We start from the raw sequence: 24,330 nt of genomic DNA on the forward strand, positions 1-24,330 counted from the left end.
TCCTGAATGGAAGAATCCGAACGAGGCCGGCCTGTTCTGGGAACAGAGCCTACAGAGAGAAGACAAGTCTCATCGTGTGAATGCAGACTTTGCCTCCATCTGTGGGGAACAGGGTGTGCAGTGGTCCCACAAACAACCGGGAAGCCAAATAGTAAGGTCAAGGGCAGTGCTTTGATAAGGGGAAGATACAGACAGTCCAGGATGAGGCTGCTAAGCCCAGCTTTTGTTCCTATTTTACTTGGAACCTCCTCATATCTCAGATTCCTTAGGCTTTCCCCCCTCCATGCCCTTAGGGGTGCTGTCATTGTTGTTCTTCTAATATCTCCCTCCAGAGAAGGACGTGGAGCATCACATTGGTTATTGCAAACAGGCCCAAACCTACCTGCCCGTTGGGATCATGCACCACAGAAAAAGACCACTTCCCAGAAGAGATGGAGACAACATGCCACCCCAAACCATCAAGGTCACTCTGTTCATTTTTTTCTGCGTTCCCACTTCTTCTAACAATGCCTCGCCTTCTCTCAAAACATCTAAAAAAAAAAATCAGCAGAGTCAGGGTCATATCCTTTGGAAAACACACACGTACACACACACATAACACCATTGTAAGAAAGAAAAACATCAAGGCGGCTCTCTCATGATCATACTCTATAAATTTATATTCCTGACTTGCTGCATCTAACTCAAGGAACCTAAGAGAAGCATTCTGTGACAGAAACAAACTAAGACAGGCCTGAGTAAATCACACGCTGGCAGCACCGCCATTTACATATTAAGTGAAAGAGGATGTTGGCTCCCTCGATTCTGATTTTATTTTCAACTGAAGTGAACAGAAGACTTTTTTTTTTTTTTGGAGTCTGAACTTTATGGTAGCAATTTGCAGTGCCAAAAAAACCTTAATATGCCCTACCTTTGACTTCACAGGATATAGTTCTCCTCCTCTCCCCAGTCTTGAAACAGGAAAAAAATTATGTAGAAAGCATGGCGGTCCCCCACCCCTACCCCCTCACTTTGGTGACTTTTCAGCGAGTTTCTCTGGGACACTGCAAGTATACAGAGTTCGTTTCAAGGAGGGTTTTCTTCAAACTGTTTTGAAGCAGTTTGAACGTATTCACAGTGTCAGACAAAGTTCTTGTCAACTTGTACTCGGGAAATGAGGGACACTGGAAATAGAGACCTTTTTTCTTTCTTTCTTTCTTTCTTTCTTTCTTTCTTTCTTTCTTTCTTTCTTTCTTTCTTTCTTTCTTTCTTTCTTTCTTTCTTTCTTTCTCTAATTGACACCATCAGGGAAATGCACAAAGATGAAGCATTGGGGAAATAAACTATAAATTTCCCGGATAGGTCCCATCCAGGGACAGATTAAGGGAGGTGCGTGCTTTAAGAGCTGCCAAGAACTTTCAGGTTCAGAACAAGTGTCCAGGCACGATGCAGACTTGGCAAAGCTTTTTCCTCTTAATTTCATACTTGCGAGTATGTACAGGGAAATGTAATCCCTGTTTTTTTCTGAAAAGCTTTCCCTTTCTAGAACATCCAAGCCCTGCTTTACAAGCACGTAACTCATGAAAAGGGAGCTTAATAACATGGAGGAAAGTTTCCTGCCTAACAAGGACTGTTACACCCTTGACAGCGAGGAGTAGTGTAGTGTAGGTGAGTGCTTCAAAACGTATTTTGCTCATCTGCATCCTGCACTCCCTACTGCAAAAATAGTTCTCTGACCCCCAAAAGTGTACAGAATGATCAAGGTAAAAGTGGAGACTGAGGAAGGAAAGAAAAACAAGTAAATCATATTATTGAACACTTGGTATGTCCCAGAAATGTGTTTAAGAATGTTGGAAATGCTGTTTTATTAAATCTTTGCAACTACCCTGTAAGACCACTTACTTCTTTTTCTCTTTCTTTCTTTCTTTCTTTCTTTCTTTCTTTCTTTCTTTTAACGACAAAAAGATAGAGACACTGGGACAAGATGGTGTGGGTAACTTCTCCAGAGTCTAAGGAGCTGATCTAAAAGTAGGATCACAACCTATGTAATTCTAAATCTACTCTTTTCTTTTTTTCATTACACAATACAGCTTTCAATTGCAAGAGTCTTTAAAAATCATAGACCCAAACACTGCCGAGGTCACAAACAGAGTGAAAACAAGGACTTTGATTCTTAGCTCGGTCTTATTACAGCAGAGTGACCAATGCTGTTTGCTGCAAAATGTTCGTTTGCCCCATTAGCATCCTCCTGTTACAATTGTTAATGCAGTGCCATGTGTGATGAGACACAAGCCACACTATGCAACAATGAGGACAGTGAAGGGGATCAGTGATATGGATCAATTGTTTCAACAAATATTTACTTGTTGCCACTATACTGCAAAGCATTTAAGGCAAAAGAAAGAAGGAAAGAAAGAAAAATCCATACAGGCATAGTGTCAGCCTGCCCTCCTGCCTCCGCTCACAGCACCTTTTGCCTACCTTCTACTCAGTCACACTACTATCATCAGAAGCTAAGAAGACATTCTCAAAGCAAAAGCACACATAGATATTCACCAACCACCAGTGGGGTGGTTCGATCCCCATAGGGAAGGTAGAGTCCATAGCCAGAGCCCGCCCACCTTGTCTTCTTCCCTATTTCCCATTGTCAGCCCCATTTTCATCCAAACCAGGTTCCCATCCACTCCTCAGACTCCATGGCACCTGCTCCACCAATCACCCAGTGACTTGGTGTTCTGTGGAATCGTGTTCTGATTAGTGAGCACACTCCCACATAGCTGTAAATCCTGATACCAGCATTCTTTGTACCTCACTGTCCAAATGGGAATGTGTCTTTCCCTTAATTATAAATATGTCTCAAAATCGTTTCCCCAAGAAACTGTTTCCTCTTCCCTGGCCCCAATTTGTAGAAGGTCACACTTGTTCTCAACCCCCTTGCAGAGCATGATCCTGCAGCCACTGCATGTGAGCCCTTCTTCTCTGCAACCCCCTACTCTCCTTGATGTAGTCTTCTGACGCTCAAAGCCTTGAGCACCTTTCAGTACGCTAAGTTTTTGTTGATGACTGATGAACTTGGCCTGTCAGATCCCAGCTTCGTCACCACCATCTTCATCTCCTTTCTATTTCTCACAGCAAAGCAGCAGCCCTCAAAGCATGGTCCTTGGACCAGTAGCATCAGCATCACCAAAAACTTGTTAGAAATGCACATCTCATACCCACTCCAGACATGCTGGATCAGAATCTCTGCAGGTGGGGCCAGCAATATGCTTTAACAAGGCTTCCATGTGATTCTGATGCACAATTTGAGAACTGCTAGTGCCAAGGATGGCCACACCAGGGGTCATGTCATCAGCTGGAGCTTTTCTATTTCAAGATCCCTGCTTTACCAATGATTTGTCATCATTCTTTCTCCTTCTCTCTAGTTTGCTAAACTAATATTTGTCCTAGTCTGGAGGTCTAGAGCCTCTTCTGGCCTCAACTTCATCTAGTCTGGACCCTGGTGAACCACTCCCATGATGCCTCAAAGCTTGCAATTGCCCTATAATTGGTTTCCCTTAAATTTGGACTTTTGGCAAAAATGATGAAATTATGCTGATTTCATTCCAACTGGCTACCTTATCTAGGCCCTCGCTGCTGATTTATAACCATATTATTCAATTTCTTTTGGATGTGCTAATTTGTTCTTTACAATATTTCTAACACCCGTTTTCTTCAATACTAATATTTCCATCCAGCCTTCCACACTCTTGGTCAATAGCTTTGACTCTTTACTAAGAACAAAGGCAGCCAACTAAGTTCCCTCCACTTTTTTCCCCACTGACCTCCAAACCATCTGGATAGCTGCTGCTCCTCTTGACTCCAAAGTAGAGGAGAACATCCTCCTCTCCGACGCTCTGAATCTTCTCCCTTGTGACTCCACCAGAACGTCACTGCTCAGGAATGCCAGTGGAATGGAGGGCCTCTAGGAAGGGAAGTTTGACACCATGTTGTTTGGAGGGTTGAGGAGGTTGTCAGTGCTTAATAGTGTCATGTGCCAAAAATAGATCTAAGATAATAAAACTGAGGAAAGGTGATTTTGTTGTGGCCAGTGCTAGATAACTAGTTTCAAAATTGCTGCTTCAGCAGAGAGATGAGGACAGAAGACAGGTGGTGGGAGTTTAAGAGAGTGAAGTAAGGATGTGAGGGTGTGGGGGGCCCACTGTGAAAAGAATTTAGCTAAAGAGACCCAGGGCTCAATGGGCAGTCTTCTCTCCACCATCCACTGGGGAGGCCTGTGTTTAATTCATGCAAAGGGAAAGCAGCCAGTAGAGAGGAACAGAGGAAAGACTTTGGAAGGTGGGATAATTGGAGAAGGGTCCTGTAAGGGACAGAAAGAGACTAGAGAGCAACACTGGAGGGATCTACTTATTCATCATGACTCTGAGTTGCAAGTGATTGTGTATCTTCATCAACAAACTTAGGCACAAACAGAAACGCACAGGCTTACATGACCAGCGACAGGCAGAGGCATGCAGCTGGAGATGGCAGTCCCCAGAGATTGGACGCTTCCAGAACCACTGCCTTACCCCTGCCCCTGCCGCCCTCTAGGAATCTTTCACACTCCCCTGAAGACAAGCATAGCCCAGACCCACTCCATGGGCTGCCCCGGGCATGTATCTTCCCAACTTTGCCATCAGAAAAGAAAGCCTTTCTCCTCAGTTCCTGTTAAATACCATGAAGACTCTGATTGGCCCAGGCTGAACTTTGTGCCCAGCCCTATAGTCAGAGTAAGAAGGAGAAGACAATTAGGGCTGGTAGTCACTTTTAGAAAATGTACCTGGATGAAGAGGCAGCTCTTCTTCATTCTCTCACAACAATTATGGGGCTGTGACCACCAGGCCAGGAAGGAATGAGGTACAGGGCAGAGGAGAGCAATCAATATCCAGTAGATGTGGTTAGCCTTGGATGGGAACAGAAGCAGCTCTTCAGACACCAGGATGGGTGTGAATGTACATGTGTGTGAGAGGATGTGTGTGCGTATATAACCTTTATATGTGCATATATACATGTATGATGCATATGTTCTATATGTACATATATAATATGTGTATGTTTATGCGCAGGCACATGTAGTTGCATATTGCACATGTGTAACAGGCAGGTTCTCTGAAACCAGGTGCTGAGACAGTCTCCTTAGCAAGATCAACACTTGTGAAGGGAAGGGAGGAGCTGCATTTGGCAAAGGGAGAAGTAAAGGCACAACGCGGACCTCCATCAACCCAGAGGACAGCTCTGGAGTAAGTGCTGCCCGTCAGAATGGTCTTGTGTCAGTTAGAAGTGGCCGGACCAAAGTGTCTGGGCCTCTATACACCCGCATGGCTCAGGCACGCATGTGAGATGCCCTGGGAAAGGCATGAGCTCCGGAAAAATCGTGCCCCATGCAACTGAGGCAGACTTGCGAGAGGCTGCCAGCAGGAAACTGCTCTCTGCATTCCCCACCAACGGGCAGCAAGTCCTTCCTTATAGAGGAACTCTGGATGATGCATCGTCTCCACGGCTACTGCACAAGAGTGACATCACCCTGTGTGGTGCCACAATGGTGGATGCTTGTCATCACACATGTGTCCAAACCCGTAAAATGGACACCAGCGAGAGTGAACCCTGATGGCAACTACAGACTTCGGGTGATCAGGAGGTGTGACTATGGCCTCACTGATGGCCGAGACTATGCATACGTGGGGGCAGGTAGTCTGTGGGAAATCTCTATAATTTTCCTTTCATTCTTGCTGGGATCAAAAGCTGTAAAAAACAAAGTCTATTAAAATTTTTATTATTTCATAATTTTTAAAAGATGTATTTATTTATTTATTGTATATTTTTTATTGGAGTTTTTTATTTAAGAGAGAGAGAGAGAGAGAGTAAGCAGGGGGAGGGGGAGGGGCAGAGGGAGAGGGAGACAAGCAGACTTCCCACTGAGCAAGGAGCCCAAAGAAGGGCTCGATCCCAGGACCCTGAGAACATGATCTGAGCTGGAATTAAGAGTGGGCCAGCAGGGATGTCTGAGTTGCTCAGTGGTTGAGCCCCTGCCTTCGGCTCAGAGAGTGATCCTGGGGTCTGGGGATCGAGTCCTGCATCGGGCTCCCTGCATAGAGCCTGCTTCTCCCTCTGCCTGTGTCTCTGCCTCTCTCTGTGTGTCTTTCATGAATAAATAAATAAAATCTTAAAAAAAAAAAAAAGCGGGCAGCCTGGGTGGCTCAGTGGTTTAGCACTGCCTTCAGCCCAGGGCGTGATACTGGAGACCGGGGATCAAGTCCCACGTCGGGGTCCCTCCATGGAGCCTGCTTCTCCCTCTCCCTGTGTCTCTGCCTCTCTGTGTCTCTCATGAATAAATAAATAAATCTCTTTAAAAAATGAAATTAAAATTAAAAAAAAAAGAAAAGAAAAGTGGGCCGGTTAACCAACTGAGCCACCCAGGCCCCCCTAATAATTTTTAAAATAATTTTAAAAAGTTATGTCAAATGTCATAACCCAGGTCACAGAGCAGTGTGGTCCTTTACTATGCCAGTAAAAAAAAATTTAAATGCAGCACATTCTTTCAAACACTTCTCACGGAGAAGTAGAGTCTGTTTCCTCTTCCCCTGAATCAGGGCTGGCCCGCTTTGATCTTCAGACTGTGTCAGAAGAGACACTGTTATTTCTAAGCCTTGTCTTTAAGATAACGTTGTCTCTGGGAGCCCCGATGTGTCAAATAAGAAGTCCAATGACCCTGCTGGAGAGATCACACAGAGACGCCTTGGAGATGGAGAGGAAGCCAGCTGAGACCCACCTTCCAGCCATCTTCACCAAGGTGCCATGCATGTAAATGAAGTTGGTTCACACTCTTTTGACCAACCCTCAGCTGAATGCTGCCAAGTGACCCAGTTGATGCCAATCAGCCAAGCCCTGCCTGAACATCTGACAAAATTGTGTGATGTTGTAAAATGGAGTTGTTTAAAACTTCTAATTTGGGGAGATACAACAGATAACTGGAAGAGTAGTCAAAAGCAGAGTCAAGGACATGGAAGTTCTGGAAGCAGCCAACACAAGAGTGGAGAGACAACGCAGAAACAGCCCAGGGAGGACCAGAGATGGACAGAGATTTATAAATAAGCAAGCTGGTTGAGGGGATTAGCAAACACGTGTGACAGATCTGACTTGTGCCAAGATGGACTCTGCTGGCTTCCCAACTCCAAGTGAGGTGACATGGTCTGCTGATGCTAAGGGCTGGGAGGAAATAAGACTGGGGCTGAGGAAACACAGAAACTTGAGAAAACGGTGGCACAATGCTAGGAAAAATGCAAGATATGAATAATAAGGTTATCAGTAAGCACCTGCTGAAGTCAGATGGCTGGATGTGTGTTGGTCATGTCGCTGGCGTTTAGAGACCCTCTCACACAATGCTGCGCCTTCGAGGAGTCGAGGGGGCCTGACTCAGCTGTAGTGGGCACTGCAGCACGTGGGAGGAGTGAGGGGATGAGGGTGTTAATGAGAGATGAAGGGATGAAGATGGCCTAGATGCAGTAAAAGGGGTGAAGGAGAGGCTGAGGGTGTTGGCATCTTGATGAAAGAAACAATCAGCCTCTTAGGGAGTGGTCGTGGCTAAGAGTCCTTTCATCATTTATTCATTCAACAAATACTTATGGAGTACTGACTGGGTGCCAGCGGAAGTCAAAGCTGTTCAGTTTCTCTGCCTGAGAATAAACAAGAAGGGAAGATAAAATGAAATTAACTGAGTCCACTTAAGAGGAGTTGAAACCAATGGACAATATGATCTTCTGCATAATCCGGGGGATTCAATTATGTTTCCATTACTGTTGAGAATAAAGAGTTTACTATATCCTAATTATTTAAACCAACTGTAAAAGAAATGCATGGAAAGGCCCTGTTTCAGACTGGCCTCCCAAATATACCGTGTTTAGAAAGATTTTAAATTATGTTTTTAGATGCGCCAGACTCCGTACAGACCGTATAGAAAAATCTGACTCTTGACCTCTGTTGTATAATCAAGAAGAAATTAGTTTACCTTTCTGTTCTTCTACGTAATTATCTATGGCAGAAAACAGTGCTGACTGTGCCTATTCTAAGCATTCGCTAATTCCATACGTTCGGTATATATTTACTGAATACCCTACCATGTGCCAGGTGTTGGGCTGGGCCCATTAGCCCCAATGGTTATTAACGAGGTTGCTTATCTTCAAGAAAACCTGGGTTTAAGATGAGAGATAGGCACATAATCGGTTAGCCACGATACAATGTGCCAAATATTAGGATTATGAATGTATACTATTCTTAGTATGCATTCAGCTAGTTAGTCATATCATACTAATATTATAGGAGAGGGAGAAGAGATGGTACATTAATTAGACCTTCTATTTGTTATTTACTTCAGATAGATTATTTCATCGACTCCTCACAAGAGTTCTACAAAACAGATCTCGCTTGCCCAGGACTCCATGGCTCAAAGAAGAAACGAACTTGCCCAAGTTAGTTACAAAGGGCTAGATAAGAGTCTCTTTCTCCAAAGCCCATGCTATTTTCCCAATCCCAGGAACCCCCCGGTGTACATCGATTTGCTGATGTCTGTTTCTAGGTTGGGTTGTATTCTTTCTGAGGATGAGCATCTTGCCTGACTCCTCTCTATTTTCCTCTTACGTCAAATATATATTAGTTGGTCAACAAATATGCATTCCTTTTTTTTAAGATTTTATTTATTTATTAGCGGGGGCAGAGGGAGAGAGAGAAGCTGATTCCCCACTGAGCAGGGAGCCTGATGCAGGGCTGGATCCCAGGACCCTGGGATCATGATCTGAGCTGAAGTCAGATGCTTAACCGACTGAGCCACCCGGGTGCCCCAACAAATATGCATTTCATGACCACAATGAAGTACAAGTTTAACAAAAAGTGTTCCCTAGATGTACGTTGTTGACATTAAAGTTATTATTTGTAAGAAAGAGCGTCAATGAATGAATGAATGGCCAAAGAAATAAATGAATGCATGACTGAAAGCTGGATGTGCTCTTATCTCAGGGTGTTCGTTGGCATTTGCTGTTCCCTCAGTCTGCAGTGGTTTTCCCCAAAACTGTTAGATGGTTTATTCCCTCAACACTTTTTCCATTTTCAGCTCACACATCACCTTATTGGCGTGACCTTCACTGGCCACCCTATGTAAATAGCAACGACCCCTCCAGCAGCCACCTCTCTACCCTTATCCTGCTCCATTCTTTTTCCCAGCACTTGCCACCCCCTGACATATTCCATATGTATTACTCTATTTGTCCTGTCCCCCGCCCCCCACCCACTAGAACATGTATTCCATGTGAGTAGGACCCTTTCCTGCATTGCTCACTGCTGCATCCCCATGTCGTGGGTGCTCCATTATCATGTGCTGGAAGGTAGTCACAGAAATCCAATTCCTTCTGACCTTTTCTCTTGTCTTACCTGAAAAAAGCAAATAATTGTATCAACCCTGCAAGCAGCGCTGTGTTCTCAAAGTATAATCTCTCTGTGAAGAGAGCTCTGCAATTGCATTTTCTCCTCCTTCCCTTCCACGTTTTTATGCACAACGGGGTTCTGTTAGGATAGGTTGCCACTTTTCCTGTCCCCAGGTGTTGGAGATAAGACCTGCTGTGTCCATTCTCTCCCCCTGTGAATTGAAAGGGCAAAAGGAGGCTTTCCACCTGCTTAGAGGAAGGCGTTTGGACTCCTGTCCCCTCTACTTTCCTCCCCTTGACCACTGGTGGTGGTTTGGAAGCTCAGTGAAATATTGTTTCAGCCCCTGTGATGTTGAAGAGGGAAAAGAAGAAACTGCAGTCTGATGTTTACTTCATAGTAAGACAAAAGCTCCATTCAGGTTTTCCCTGTGTCCTGCAGACAGCTCACAATCAAATACCGTCATTAGAAAGGAAATGCACTATCTTATGCAGGCTTTTGTTTTGGTTTGTTTTAGATAATTAGAGAAAGTACTCGTTTCAAGATAGCACGGAAGCATAATACCGTAATAACAGTCATTGCAATGGAATTTTACCTTTATGATAATATTATCTACAGTGGCAACCAATCTCATTGCTCCGTTCTCTGTGTCTCTAATTACTTGGAGTAACATCCTAACATTGTGATATTTAAGGGTAGGTCCTCTGTGACTGGGATGTTAACAGACTGTAATGCAGAACCTTCGGGATTAAAAGAAACCACACGCTGCTGAGCGCACACTCAAAGCTGAAATGGTAATAAGGCTTTGTACGACTGCCTTCACCTCTCGCTGTCTCATCCGCACCTTCTGTGTCAGAAATAAGTCCGAATTGGAATTTCCCCCAAATTATGGGTGAGATTCCAAGCAGGTCAACAGTGTCTTATGGTCACACAGCCGGAGACAAAATAAGTAAATACAGACAAAATTAAAGCCCATGCCTGTTGGCTCCTGTGACCTCCTTTACTTGCTCTAAATAGCCCAGAAAAACTGAAAACCTGTGCCATGGACCGCAGCTCTCAAGTTTCTGGACCTCCAAGTCAATAATAAGTCACAGTGTGGACCCTATTCAAATAAGGAAGGCTTTGTGGAGGTAATTCATGATGGGAGCCAGAGTGGAAAGTGTGTCCCCAGAAACCCAGCCCAGGCCAGTGTCTACAGGGGAGAAAGCCCGAATCACATACTGAGCGGAGGGAGTCCCCAAATGAGCCTTCCAGAGCAATCTGATTTCTGGTCTGGCCAAGCATTTAGTCTGAAACCCTCGCAGGCTCAGCAATAAATCACTGTTTCTCTTCTTAAATTCCTTTTCTGCAATGAGGAGAGTTATTTACTCTATGATTAATAGTGCCCTGAAAATATTCATACAGGTGCACTTCTTCATCATCACTCCTCCTCCCCCCTCCCTCCTTCCCCCTATTTTGCTCACTCTGTCTTTCTCATAAGCCTTCAAGCCCTCGTCTCACTCGGGGTATTAGTTTTCTATTGCTGCATTAGAAATCACCGCAAAATTAGCATCTTCAAGCAACACAAATTTATAATTTGGCAGTTTCTCTGGGTGGGGAGTCTGGGCAGGGAGTGACTTGATCTTGTGCTCAGGGTCCCACTGGGCCAGAATCAAGGTGCCAGCCGGGACTGCAGTTCTCAGGTGGGTCCTCTTCCAAGGTGACTGGGTGTCAGCAGAAGCCATGTCCTTGAGGCAAGGGGATGGAGCTGCCCATCTTGCTGCTAGCTGTCAGCCGAGGCCTGCTCTCCATCCCCGGAGGCTCCTCCACGTTCCTGCCATGCGCCCCCCTCGGCCATTCACCACGTGGCATTTGCTTTCTTCCAGAGCAGCTGGCGCCTGTCTCTCTGACTGCCTCTTCTGCAACCAGCTGGAGATGACTCTGCTTTTCAGGGGCTGACGCGATCTGGTCAGGCCCGTCAACTGTCATAGAGTAAATCACTGCAGTAAGATGCAACATATTCACGGTCCCAGGGATGACGCAGGGCATGCGTTTGTGGGGCTAAGGAATGGGGGGGAGCGTTAGAGCACTGCCTGCCACACTTAGCGACTACATCTTCTACTCGGGTGCATGTGTATGCAGAAAGAAAGCTGCTTTTCTTTTCTAAGAGAGAATTGCCCTCCTACTTGAAACACTTTTTTTTTTTGGAAGATTTGTTTATTTATTTGAGAGACAGAGAGAGAGAGGTTGGGAGGAGCAGAAAGAGAGAGTCTCAAGTAGACTCCATGCCCAGCACGGAGCCCAACACGGGACTCAATCTCACAACCCTGGGATCACGACCAGAGCCAAAACCAAGAGAAGAGTCAGAAGCTGAACCAACTGTGCCACCCAGGCACCCCAAAACACTCTTGATTTGTCCTCTGAAAGCCACACAGTTTCTCTAACCTGTTCAAACTACTATGTTGATTCCTCTTTGTCCCTCCACCCCTAATGCTGGAGTTTCCCAGGACTCTAGCCTCTTTATCCACAGCACATCCCCAGAGCTTTCATCCCATCCAAGGGCCGAAGTACTGTCCACACACCATGGCTCCCTAATTTTTCTTCTTCTCAACTCTCTCACCTGAATTTCTGACTCACATATTCAATTGCTTCCTCAGTTTCTCCACTCGCCGTCCAATAGGAATATCGTGGCACCTACTTACCTCCACCACTAGCAAGCTGCCTTGCCTGGGTTTTTACAGTAGACTCCTAGCTACCATATCCATTTCTATTATTGTTCCCCCTTCCCCACTCCAATCTGATGCCTATACGGCAGCTAGAGTGCTTCCTGTAAAACACCAAATATATCGTGTCACTCCTCTGCTGAAAATGTGACCAGAGAACATGCCAAAGTCTCCACTCCATGATCTGACCCCTGCCCCCTCCCATCTCCTGACATGCTGTGCACCCCTCCCTCCATTTCACCACAATGCTGTCCCCAATGCCCTTCCTACACACCAAGCGTGTTCTGCCCACAGGGCCTTTGCACTTGCTCTTCTTGTTGCTCTTCTTCCAGATATCCACCAGATACCACTCTTTCCTTCTCTGCTCAAATAATAGCAACAGAGAGAATTTCCCCGATGGCCTTATATACAAGAACACCATCCTTGGGACTCCCTATCTCCTGTACCCTATTTTATTTTCTTCATGGGACTATCACCTCCTGATATATGAGGTAATACAGCATATGTCTTTATTTCCCATCACTATATTAAAATGTAAGCTCCATGACAGAGGGGACTTGTCAGTTCAATTGTGTGTCCCAGAGCCTCAATTAAAGTGTCAGGAACATAGTAAGTATTCGATGAATATTTGCTGAATGACTGAAAAATGTCCAATAGCTTACACATCAGAGAACATAGATTTTTCTCTACATGGTGCTTTTTTTTTTTAGTAGAATTAAAGAAGGCTTAGGATAACCTTGTAACTCTCTTTAGAAAATGAGCAAATTCAACCCATATAACATCAGAGTGAGAACAAAGGAAGACCTTCATGGAAGAAAGGTATTCAAATGAGCTATATATTTTCTTTCATCTCAAGGGCTATAGAGTAAGTTTGGGTCAAGTGTAGTCAGCCTTGATGGAAACCAAAAGCTGTTTTGCTTCCCGACACCCTTTTCCACAAGCCACACTAGATTGCCACCTCCACATCTTGGCTCTATGGCTGTCTGCCTGGCCTGGCCTCACCTCGACTCCTCAAAATCCTACCCAACCTTTTAAATCTATCTGAATCACCATCTTTATCATCAAATATTTCTTGATTCCCCACATCACATGCTGAAGGCACCCTATAGCACCCTATCTCAGATAGCCATCTCTGTGTGCCTTCCAACCTCTCCCTTTTCTCACAGTTCCCCACCTTCGAGAATATGATATTGTGTTACTTCTCTGTCCTCCATAGCACTTAGCACCATGTCCTATCAGAAAGGATGCTTGCTATATGTGTGCGGAATGAGATTGGATTGATCCTAATTAGCACTTTGAATTTGGGAAATTAGACATTTTGCTAGTGTTTCTCTGTTCCATTGCACTTTCAGGCCTTAGGGACTGAGAAAGAGTACCTTAACCTCTGACAGTGAGTTCAATAGCTTGAGACTACAGTCACCTGTCCAGCTTGCTCGGAGGAAGCTCCCAATCAACCGAGGATCCTATTATTTCATCAAATGGAAGAGCCAGTCAAGAATGGTTAGGGGGGGAAAAATCCTCTTTTTAAGTACATTATACTCTCTATCTATTTTCCATTTTTATGCTCACTAGCTGTATTTTTTTTAAAAAAGTACTTTTAAAATCTTTATGAAAAGCAACTTCTTTTCTATTCAAGTGGAATAACATCATTCACCCCGTGCTGCCCATCGCCCCTGCTAATGTTTCCAGGGGAATATAGCAAACGGCTACTTTCCCTTACAGTCTTTGATTTGTTCTTTCTACATCCTGTAATTTCCATCCACACCGGAGAGCCAAGTGCTGTGTGGGGCTAATTAAACACTATAATTATCCATGAGCTATGGCCCAGAAGCAGAGAGAGAATCTAACACATGTCTGATTGTAATATCAGGTAAATACTCAAGATGTGTGACTGGCGAAATGCAAAATATTCTATTCATTTAATATTCTTGATGAATAGTGAATTAGTCTAATCACATTAGCTATTCTATTCATTTATTAGGTGAGAGTGATTAGAAGTGAATAGCTACAGAAAAAACCCTCTCAAGTTGCAAAAATTAGACTTCTATAGTTTTATTATGTTTATTTTCAACTGAGGGTAATTGTCAGGTAGCTTTCCCCAAGATAGTCTATACCCCCTCCCCTACCTCTGCCCCTCAAAAAACTGAGTGCCAGTTATAAGGGTAGAGAGAACAGATAAGAGAATACCGAACTGGCACACAAATGCTTGTATAGATTGTATAAACACATAAAAAACATTGCATACAAACATTGTGCTTCCAAGGACATAACCATATTGTTTTCCTTTTTCTTCTTTCTTATGGAGATATAATTTACATACAAAAATAATACATAAATCTTAAGTTTACAGCTCATTGAATTTTTACATATATATATATATATATATATATGCCCTTGTAACCACCACAATAGTTCAAGACACGCATTTTCTAGAAAGATTCCTTTCTGCCCCTTCCCAGAGGTAACAACCCTTCTAACCCCTATCACCATACACTGGGTTAACCAGTGCCTAAAACCAAGCAAATGGAATCCTACAGTCACACATCAATTTTTAAAGAACAGTATAAGGTCATTTTAATCCAGAAAAGCAAATCAAATGGGAAAGTCCATCATCCCACCGCCACCACCACCACCAAAAAAAAAAAGAAGGAAAAGAAAAGAAAAAACCTCAACATTAAAACAATTCATAAAATACATCCATAAGCTATTTCAGGCATTATAGGAAACTATTGGGGGTAAACCCTCATTTCTTCAAAAGCTGTTCATTCCTAAGCACACCTTGCTGGAATCTCCCCCATTGACTCCTTCGCATCCTCCACCCCTCTGCACTGTGCTCTGGGCCCCTGGAGGCTGACCTTTCCAGGCTACCTCAGTGGCTCCCCAGGTCCCTAGGGTCTACTTGGGAACTGTCAAAGGAGCACTAGCTGTAGACAGGGGAGGCGGCAGTGAGTTAGGTGGAAGTGTTTGCTCCACTGGCTCTGTCCCTGTTGGGTAGCTTTGAGAGAGCCACACTTGAGGCAGCCTTCTCCTAAAGCTAGCTGCTCTCTCCAGGGCCGGGAACGACTCCCTCCCCTTGACTTTTCAGGCGTCAGGGGTCACAAACCCCAGTTTGGCTTACCCCTGATTGTTGCTTCAACACTTCTGGTGGGTTTTCCTTAACCCTTCCCACACCTTTGTAAATAGCCCCATCATTAAACTCTCCGCAATTACTCCACTTGTATGTGCTGTCTGTCTTCTGCCCCTGATTACCATCCACATTTTTAAATAGATCTTACAGGAAATACTTTTGCTTCCATCATGTGCATAAGCTATAAACTGCTCTGTGAGCAGTAAACTGTTGCTAGTGGGTTTGCCGATGACCTACTTCTAATCAAAGTGCACTTACAAACATCCGCCCCCTTAATTCATCCCGACCTTAAGGCACAATAACAAGTCATTCCAAATCTGTAATATTCTATCTTGACGCTTTTACATGAGTTACTTTTACCATTTGAGTGACTTCAGCTCTATATCAAAATCTCTCTTGTTGCAATTTCAAACTTGTCTTCAGACATGGGTAGGTGGAGCCATTATGGCTACAGTGGAAATAAAGCCCAAAGGGGACCAGAACATAGTCAAGAAAACAACTCACTTAGTTTAAGTGTCCAGACCCCTAAAGCCAGACAAACTACACTTTGGAATGTGAAGAAACTGGGATGTGCTATCAGAACCACCATCCTCTTTACAGAACTGTAGAAAGAACCAGTGATGTTTACAGTCAAGTAGCAAAGACTTGAGAAGGGACAGGTTAGCTCTTTAGGGATGAGACCATCTCTGGTGCTCCAGGGGATGGATTCAGAGCTAAAGGGTAAAGGTTATTTTTTTAAAAAAAGATTTATTTATTAATATTATAAATAATATTTATTTATTTTTTTATTTATTCATGAGAGACACACAGAGAGAGGCAGAGACATAGGCAGAGAGAGAACCAGGCTCCCCACAAGGAGCCCGATATGGAACTCAATCCTGGACCCCAGGATCACGCCCTGAGCCAAAGGCAGATGCTCAACCACTGAGCCACCCAGGGGTCCCCTAAAGGGTGGAGGTTAGAGTAAATGGGGCTCTTGGCCTATCAATTTCACTTCATTCATTCACTTTTTCAACAGATAATTATTGAGAATCCACTGTGCCAGACATTGTATTTTGGTGCTAGTGAATGCAAGAGTGTACAAGAGACAAAGCTCCTGATATCTCGAACTTACATTTTTTGTTAGAATAGACAATAAGTAGAAAAACAAAGGAGTATATAATATGTCAGGTACTAATAAGTGCTATAAAGTTATAAAGCAGGGTAAGGAGGCTACAAAGAGATGAGAAAGGGTGCTCCTTTTTATAAAGGGTGATCAGATTCAGATCTCTGAGAAGTTCTCTTCTCTGAGGAGAGGGATCCCTGTGAATATCTAGGAGGGATTCACGTGCTTACACAGGAGAAAAATGTTCCAGGTGGAGAGAACAGGAACCACAAAGGTCCTGAGGTGTGTGTATATTTCACTGTGTTTGAGGAATAGCAAGGAGTTCGTGGCTGAAGTCAGATGATCACACCCAGGGGTGGATAAAGAATGTGATAGAAACTAACCTTCTGCCTTAATCTGCTGGAGACAGATGGTGTAGGGCCTTGAGCCTTTAATGATACTTTACCTTTTACTTTGAGTGAGATGGGAAGCTATCAGAAGATTTTGGACAGGAGAGAGACATGATTAGACTAATATTTTAGGAGGATCACTCTGGATAGTGTGTTGAAAATTACCTATAGTCAAGTGCAGGAGGAAATGAGGAGACAATCATGAGGCTGTTAAGATAATCCACATGATGGAAGATAGTGAACTGGACTAGACTCAGTGTGTCAGTGGATGTGGTAAGAAGTGGTTAGATTTGGAATGCACTGCCAAAGCAGAGCCTATAACATTTGCCCTTGGATTGGCTGGCTGCAGGGCATGTTAACAAATGACATGCCAAAGATGATCTCCAGGTTTTAGAGATGTGTAAACTGTAGAATGCAATTGTCATTTATTGAAATAGGAAAAACTTCAGAATAGCAGATTTCAGGGGGAAATCGAGATTTTGCTTTGGACATGATGAATTTTAGAAGTTTATTAAGACATCCAAGGAAAGATGTTAAGTAAGCAGTTGGCTCTGAGTCCGGCTTTCAGGAGAGAGGGCCTGGATGGATTATATAAATAGGGAATTATCAGAATATAGATGGTATTCTAAACTATGGGATTAGATGAAACCCTCCTTCCCTGCACCAAGTGTATGGAAATTAAGAACTGAGCCTTGGGGCACTCAAAAATTTAGAAGCTAAGAAGATGAGAAGGAACCACACAAAAAAGATTGAGGAGGATATGCCAGTGAAGTGGGGACACCTCAGAGAGAGTGGTATCTCAGGGTCTAGTGAGGCAAGTACTTCAAGGTGAAGGTGTGACCAACTGTACCCAACATTGGTAGACCAAGCAAGATGGTGATGGATAACCAACTGTAACTTCTGGAAATGTGAAGGTCTTTTGCAACCTTGGCTATAGCTGTGGTGGAGTAGTGTGAACAAAGACCCAACTAGAGTGGGTTCAAAAAAAAAAAAAAAAAACATGGGGAGAGATTATGGAGACAAAATGTGTAGCCAACCTGTCAGTGAACTTTATAGCAGAGAAAAAGACAGGAATGGGGTAGGGACCACTGGGGATATGGGGTGAAGGAAGAAGGTTTATGTTGGCTGTTTGGTTTAAAGATGGAGACTATACCGCATGTTTTCTGACTGGCTGGAATGACCCAGTAGAGCAGGGCTACATATCGATGTAGGAGACAAAGGGAGAATTGCTAAAGGAACGTCCTTGAATAGGATGGAAGACAGGAATTCTAGCACACAAGAAGGAGGCTTTCCTTAGAGCCAACCACAGTAGTTCTTATCTGGCTTGTGTTTTGCAGCTCCACAGAGAATTTCACTAGGGGAAATATGAGTGTTTTACTGTAATGTTAAAAAAAATAATTGATTACGAACTATTTGCTTTATTTATCCTTCACAGGTTCCTGTGAGTCATTTAACCTCCATTTTACTAATAAGGAAGGCTCATAAAAGTTATATGATTTCATCAGGTTTTCACAGCTTATATGAGACCCGGGTCTTGAGCCAGGTCTGGCTGATTCCAAGGACCACAAAGCTCCACAACATCAGAGCCTAGGATCGCCCCAGAGGGCCCAACAGTAACGAGAAATGGAGAGCAACATAGTCAGATGGCAGGCAAAGCAAAGCACAACCAACAAAAACCATGTACAAGCGTTAAGGAGGCCAGGGTAAGTTAAGTGCCTGGACTCTCTGCAGTGAGGCTTTTGGGGGGAGATGTGGCTTGTTGAATAGATTTTAAAGGCAGAGAGTGTTGAGAGCATCAGTATTTTACAATGTCATGGGTAAGTCCAGAGAAGACTTGGAGTCCCAAGTAGGGCTGATTAGTGCTGCATGGCTGAGAAGGAGCAAATGCTTTCATGGGCTGAAAATTCAGTGGCAGAAGTCGAGTAAAGCATGGGCCTTTGGTCACTTTGGTGAGTATTTTTTAAGCCCCTCTCATGTGCACAACACAGAGCTTTGTGCCAGAGAATAAAAGATATATGATATATTTTATTACATATAAATAAGAGTGGTCATCCTCCCAGGAGTTACTTACACAATGAACAATTCAAATTCAGCATAAGTTTTCTAAACGTATCAGGCAGGGTTCTCCAGAGAAGTAAAATCAACACTACATAGATAGAGCTATCGATGCAGAGAGATTTATTTTTATAGGAAGAGATCCATTTCAAGGAATTGTCGGAGCTGGCAAGTCTGAAATGCGCAGGGCAGGCCAGCAGGCTGGAAACCCAGACAAAAGTGGATGCTGCAGTTTCCAGGCAGATTTTTTTTCTTCTCTGGGAAACCTCAGTTTCTGCTCTTAAGACCTTCAACTGATTGGATGCGGCCCACCCACATTTTTCGGGGCAGTCTGCTTAGTCAATCAACTGTAGCCCTTAACCACATTTACAAAACATCCTCAGGCCAACACCTGAATTAGTGTTTGATTAAGTCACTGGGAACTACTGCCTAGGCAAGCTGACACATAAAGCCACCCTTCACAGCATCCGATTAGTTCCCAGATTTATTCCATAGAAGCCAAAACGCAGGTACTTTACTTTAGAGACATTCGCCTTCTAGAATTGCTCTTCTAATGGGATTTCAAACTGTAGACCAGTGAGAGGCCAGAGGAGGGGCTGTCTCCAAGCCATTGTACTGCTGAGGGTGGTTTATAAAGGTTCTAATTCATTGTAATTAATTTTTATTGTGCCGAAGCAGAAGGCTGGCAGAGTGAAAGGGGGTAATTTCCCAAGTCAAAATAGCAAATAAGTAAACACAAATAGTGCCCAAGTTCCCAAGAGCAGCCCACCGTCTCCAGGTCTCGGGAGTGGAGCACAGACCCTAGGCCCTGGTGCCCCCTCAGCAGCCCTGGCCCTGGGCAACCCCTTCCCGTAGTCTTCCAAGATGCTGAGCTGGCTACCAAGGCCTCCAGCCCCCACAACCCTCTTCCTGCCCCAAGAGACCCTTGTCAATTGGGTGGAGTGGAGATTCAGGGTGTTGAAACAGTACCCCCAACACCTCCCCCAAAAAGGCAAGGGATACAGCTCGGAGCAGGCTGGGGAGGGAAGCCCTCGTCGGTTGCCCTTGTTGCAAACAATGAAATGTCTGCACGGAGGCTCTTTGTTCAGCTCCACACTCGGAGCCCCAGCGAGCTGAGCAGTGCAGGCGCGTGTGCGGGATATTAAGTCTCATTTCAAAGCCGCTGTGGGGCCGGAGTGACGCGGGAGCGGCTGGGTGCTGGGGCGGGAGGCTGGGCACGGGTCTGAGCATCCTTACCGAGGGCGGGAGCGCCCGGATGAAGACTAGCATCCGTGCTGCTGGGGCGTTTTCTTTTTCAGGGGGTGAGGGAGGAAAGGGGGACTCGGACTTTGCCAGGCAGGAACCCCTGTGTTGGGGTTTCTGGAGAGTCTTGAGTAATGACCAGTGTAGGTTTCTCATGGAGGACTCATTTATCTGGGTGCCACTGGGTGAGCCTGGCTTCCCAAGCTTGAAAATTTAGATTTATGGGGTGCCAGAAATTGGACCGGACACCATTTAATAGGCCCATGTACCATGAAGGTGAGGGTTGAGGGAGAAGAGTCAAAAGGGCAGAATGGATGGGGAAGGGACACGGTGTGAGGGAAACACAGCAAAACCTGATTAGGGCCCTACAATTCTAGCCACAGCAGGTGGCAAGTACAAGTGGAGCAGCCAGGGGCTTATGAACACAGCCCAAGTCAGATGAATCTGATGGAAGGGAGAGATGGAGGTGGAGGGGGGGGGGGGAGAGTAAATGATCAGTGTCTCTGAACTTAAGGAAGGGCCGTGGCCAAGAGAAAGAGAGGGAGCAGGAGGTGGGGAGAGAGACAGAGGAGAGACAGAGAGACAGGGGACAGGGAGAGAGATACCAGAGTCCTCAAGTCTGCATGAAGCAAACCTGCTGTTAGAAGAAGTGAATCGATAAAAAAGCCATTTGCTGATTGCAAATATATATATATATATATATATATATATATATATATATATATATATATATACACATACACATATTTCTTGTTAGGCCCCTTGCTCTGAAACAGAAGAAAAGCTTTGGGATTTATGGAATGTGGATTTACATAGAGAGGCCCTGTAATATATATAAATACTCGGCCAAGTTCTAATATGAAGAGAAAGGCCAAGGGAGGCCCGCTTGCAGGAGGGAAAGAGCAGAGGGAAGCGAAATCCAAACCGTGGGTTCTGTGCCTCATTCCCCCAGCGAGCGTGGGGAATTCACGTTCCTCCTGGCACTGCAAGTTCTTCATTATTTTTATCTATTTTCTCCCTTGGGCTAGGGGAAGCAGTGTAAAAATGACTTTGCAGGCTTAGAAACGCTTAAACGAGAAACTATGTAATGCAACGCAGCTGATGAGAATCTCTCTACTCGTGAATATAGATGTTCATTCAGTATTTGCCTCCTCTCTGCAAGGCATGGCGTTGGATGTATAGATGGACAGGTGCACGGTAGGTATTGCATTCATTCATTCATTCACTCCACAAAAGTCTGGAAGTAAAAAAGATGAATCCGATACATCACTTTCCTCAAAGTGCTCCCATTCTTGTGCGGAGAGATAGACAAGCGAACTCACATGTGCAGTATACTCCGGAGACATGAAGTGGGTGGGGAGCCGAATCATGCAGAAGAATCACAGCTTCTTCCCAGAAGAGGTGACTTAAGAACAGGTTGTGGGCCCCTGGAACTCAGTGGCCTGCTGAAAATCACATTTCTCAGTCAACAAACAGATGTTTGGGCTACATGTTAACACACATGTGGGCATTTGGAAATGCCTGGATTCCTGGTGATTATATCCAAATGCCCAATAGCGTTTGGAGAAAGGAGAGCATGCATGTACCTTGTAAATAATGTAAGCATGTATCATGTAATAATTATTTTTATGAGCCATTCTTCCATGAGGACACAGATCATCAAAATTCTTTGCTATTTATTATACATGAGTTTATTACTTGCCCTCAATTACATGGTAAAATTTATATCTTTGCACATGGCCAAGGTGGTAGGCCCTGTGGCCCAAGGCAATTAGATAAAGCCTTAAAGAAATCAGACTGAACAAGGCAGAAGTTTAATAAAATTCGAAACCCACAGCTGTCAAGCTACAAGAAGCCTCATGCTCGCAAATATCAGGCATACGTCACCACAGAATTGTTTAATGTAGGAAGGGCTGGGAGAAACTTTGCATGCCGTTTTGGTGACAGGTTTAAAGACGATGCTGGTGCATGTGTGTGTGTGCATACATAGGCTTACACACACATATATATGCATGTATATGCATGGTGGGCTTATGTTAATGCAGGGATGTGCTAGCAGAAGGAAAGAAAAATCGTGAAGGCAGTGCTTCCCTTAAATAATCCCCAGTCCCTTCTCATTTCCCTCTCCCTCAGCACCTTCTTGTCCCACACAAACCCCTAGACGGCTTGAAGTCCTCCAACCCCTGCCTCCGTGTTCCCCATCACCTGCATATGAGCTTAGTCTCTGATCCCTTCTCCCCATAACTGTCTTACCCGTGGAATCCTTTAACTGAAACAGTAATAGAGCCGAAAGCAGAAAGATAAAGTCCTAAAGATGATAGAACGAGTCAAGGCTGGATGTGGGGACAAGAGAAACAGGACAGAAACTTCCCTGATCAGGGGAGAGGTAAAACAAAGGAAGGATGAGTCTGAACACCTCGATAGTAGTTTCATTGCTACTTGTTACGACATCGGGCGAATCACCTGGGATTCTCTGGCTTGGAGTCAGTCTGTCTCTCGTTTGTGTCTTCCAGATCCTTCTATGATTGCCTCAAATAGAATGCATATCAGACAGCATAATCACTTCTGGCCACCTCACTCTGGACGGCAAGCTCCTCGAGCAAGAGGTTCACGTCTTCCCAGGGTCTAGCACAGGGGCCTGGCATGTTGAATGCTTTGCAATGAACTTAACTATTTGGAATGAGTGTCTCACCTGCAAAATGCAAGTCTGTCCACACTCATCCACCTATTTATTGACTTGCCATTTACTGGACAACCTGCTCAGTTAAGTGCTACGGGGCAATACACAGATACATAATCTAGTAGCTTACCTAAAATCACATTCTCTGCCTTCCTCCCAGAACCATAAGGAGGAACAAAGAGATCGCGTGTATGGATGAGCTTTGGAAACTGTACCTGCTACCTGAGGTAAGGGATGCTTTTTATTTGTACTTATTACCTGTACCATGCTGATGCTGTGTGCTTGCCTGGCTCTGCAAGGGTTATTTTCACAGATTCTCACAATCTCCCTTCTCTGTAGCTCCCAGCAGATGGATTAAGTGTAATCTTGGAACCGTTCCAGGTTCCCTCTTTAAGACTCAGAATGTTCAATATTTCCTGCACGCAGCAGGCCGATCTAGCCTGGTATGACGTCAGGGACTCGGGAGGGTTCACTCCCCAAGCATCCCTGGTGTCTGGGCCCCACTCCCAACTTGTCCAGGCTCCATGGAGCTTACTTGGAAAGCAGGGGAAAAACCTCAGCAGAAGCTGCCACTGCAGCCTCACCTGCTTGTATCCAAGATGTCCTGCTCTCTGACTCCCCCTGAAGCACCAGCCAAGGAAGAGAAATCCCACTGCCAACTGCCCCCGCTTTCTGGAGCAGCCTGAACCCACAGGTGGCAGGTGGAGCATCTGGGCTGATCCACGGCTCAGGTGTCATTGATGGTGGAATTAGTACCTTTGAGGGGTGTTCGCGGGAAAGTGAGCGAACAGCAGCCAGTGGAGTCCCCGGAATGCTTGTTGAGCTAATATCATGGGAGATGGGAGTTAAAAAAAAAAAAAACCCACCCACCCCGCACTGTAGGTGATAAGACCCCATCTGGTTCTGCAGTGAGAACTGCCTCCCTGTGACTGCTCAGAGCTAATGCCTCCTTTTTCCTACAGCAGCAGCACAAACGGGATCACAACCTCCTCCAAACACTGATATGAGGAAGGAAGCAGTTCTAAGGGATCTTTGGGAGCATTTCAATATGGACTCATCTCCCATTCCCCTTTCTTTCTTTCCCTCTTTTTAATTAATTTTCATAATCACTTATACAGGCTGAATACACGTGTCACACTCTGGACTCATGTCTGCATTTAAACAGGAACCAGTTTTGTGCTTTTAAATGTGATCCTTTTCCGACTTTTCTCCATCCTTTGTCTTTCTTTTCCTTTACTCTCCCATCCTCTCCTTATGTTTTTTTTCTCCAACCCCCTCATACTTGGTGGATTACAAAGTCATTTACCACCTCCCTCCATCACATTCCCATCCTCTTCCCCAACCACATCAATTCAATTGAACGAGTATATTCCACGGTAGAAAGGAAGGTAACTAAGATGCATTGAGCTGTGAGGCACCAGGCATAGTGCAAAAACAGAATATAGACAGATAAGCTCCCTGAACTCATAATTCTCACCTGTAGCCTGGGGACATGAGCTGGTGCTAAAGCACCTACCTGATGCACAACCTACTAAGGCAGTAAAGGTGAAGGCCTAGCAGAAAAAGAGGGTATGAGTTACAGGGGCTCTTAAAGAGCATGAGAT

At 44.7% G+C, this 24,330-nt stretch overlaps 1 protein-coding gene across 9 annotated transcripts in view; it reads right to left on the reverse strand.

Annotated features, from left to right (window-relative positions):
- Nucleotides 1–24,330, reverse strand: part of LOC106558787 — a 181,464-nt gene that overhangs the window by 125,681 nt on the left and 31,453 nt on the right. For 7 of the 9 annotated variants that reach the window (XM_038535863.1, XM_038535862.1, XM_038535868.1 and 4 more), the window contains exons 1-3: nt 4,796–5,481; nt 3,801–3,940; nt 383–530 (exon numbers count right to left, since the gene is read on the reverse strand). In XM_038535863.1, the coding sequence (XP_038391791.1) occupies nt 383–530; nt 3,801–3,940; nt 4,796–5,026 (519 nt within the window). In that variant the 5' untranslated portion in view covers nt 5,027–5,481. Of the gene's footprint in view, nt 1–382; nt 531–3,800; nt 3,941–4,795; nt 5,482–24,330 lie in introns of those variants that run through there. The other 2 variants (XM_038535869.1, XR_005359134.1) reach the window with 2 other exon arrangements.

The sequence above is a fragment of the Canis lupus genome, chromosome 5 (assembly GCF_011100685.1).
Source record: "Canis lupus familiaris isolate Mischka breed German Shepherd chromosome 5, alternate assembly UU_Cfam_GSD_1.0, whole genome shotgun sequence".
Classification (NCBI taxonomy): Eukaryota; Metazoa; Chordata; class Mammalia; order Carnivora; family Canidae; genus Canis; species Canis lupus.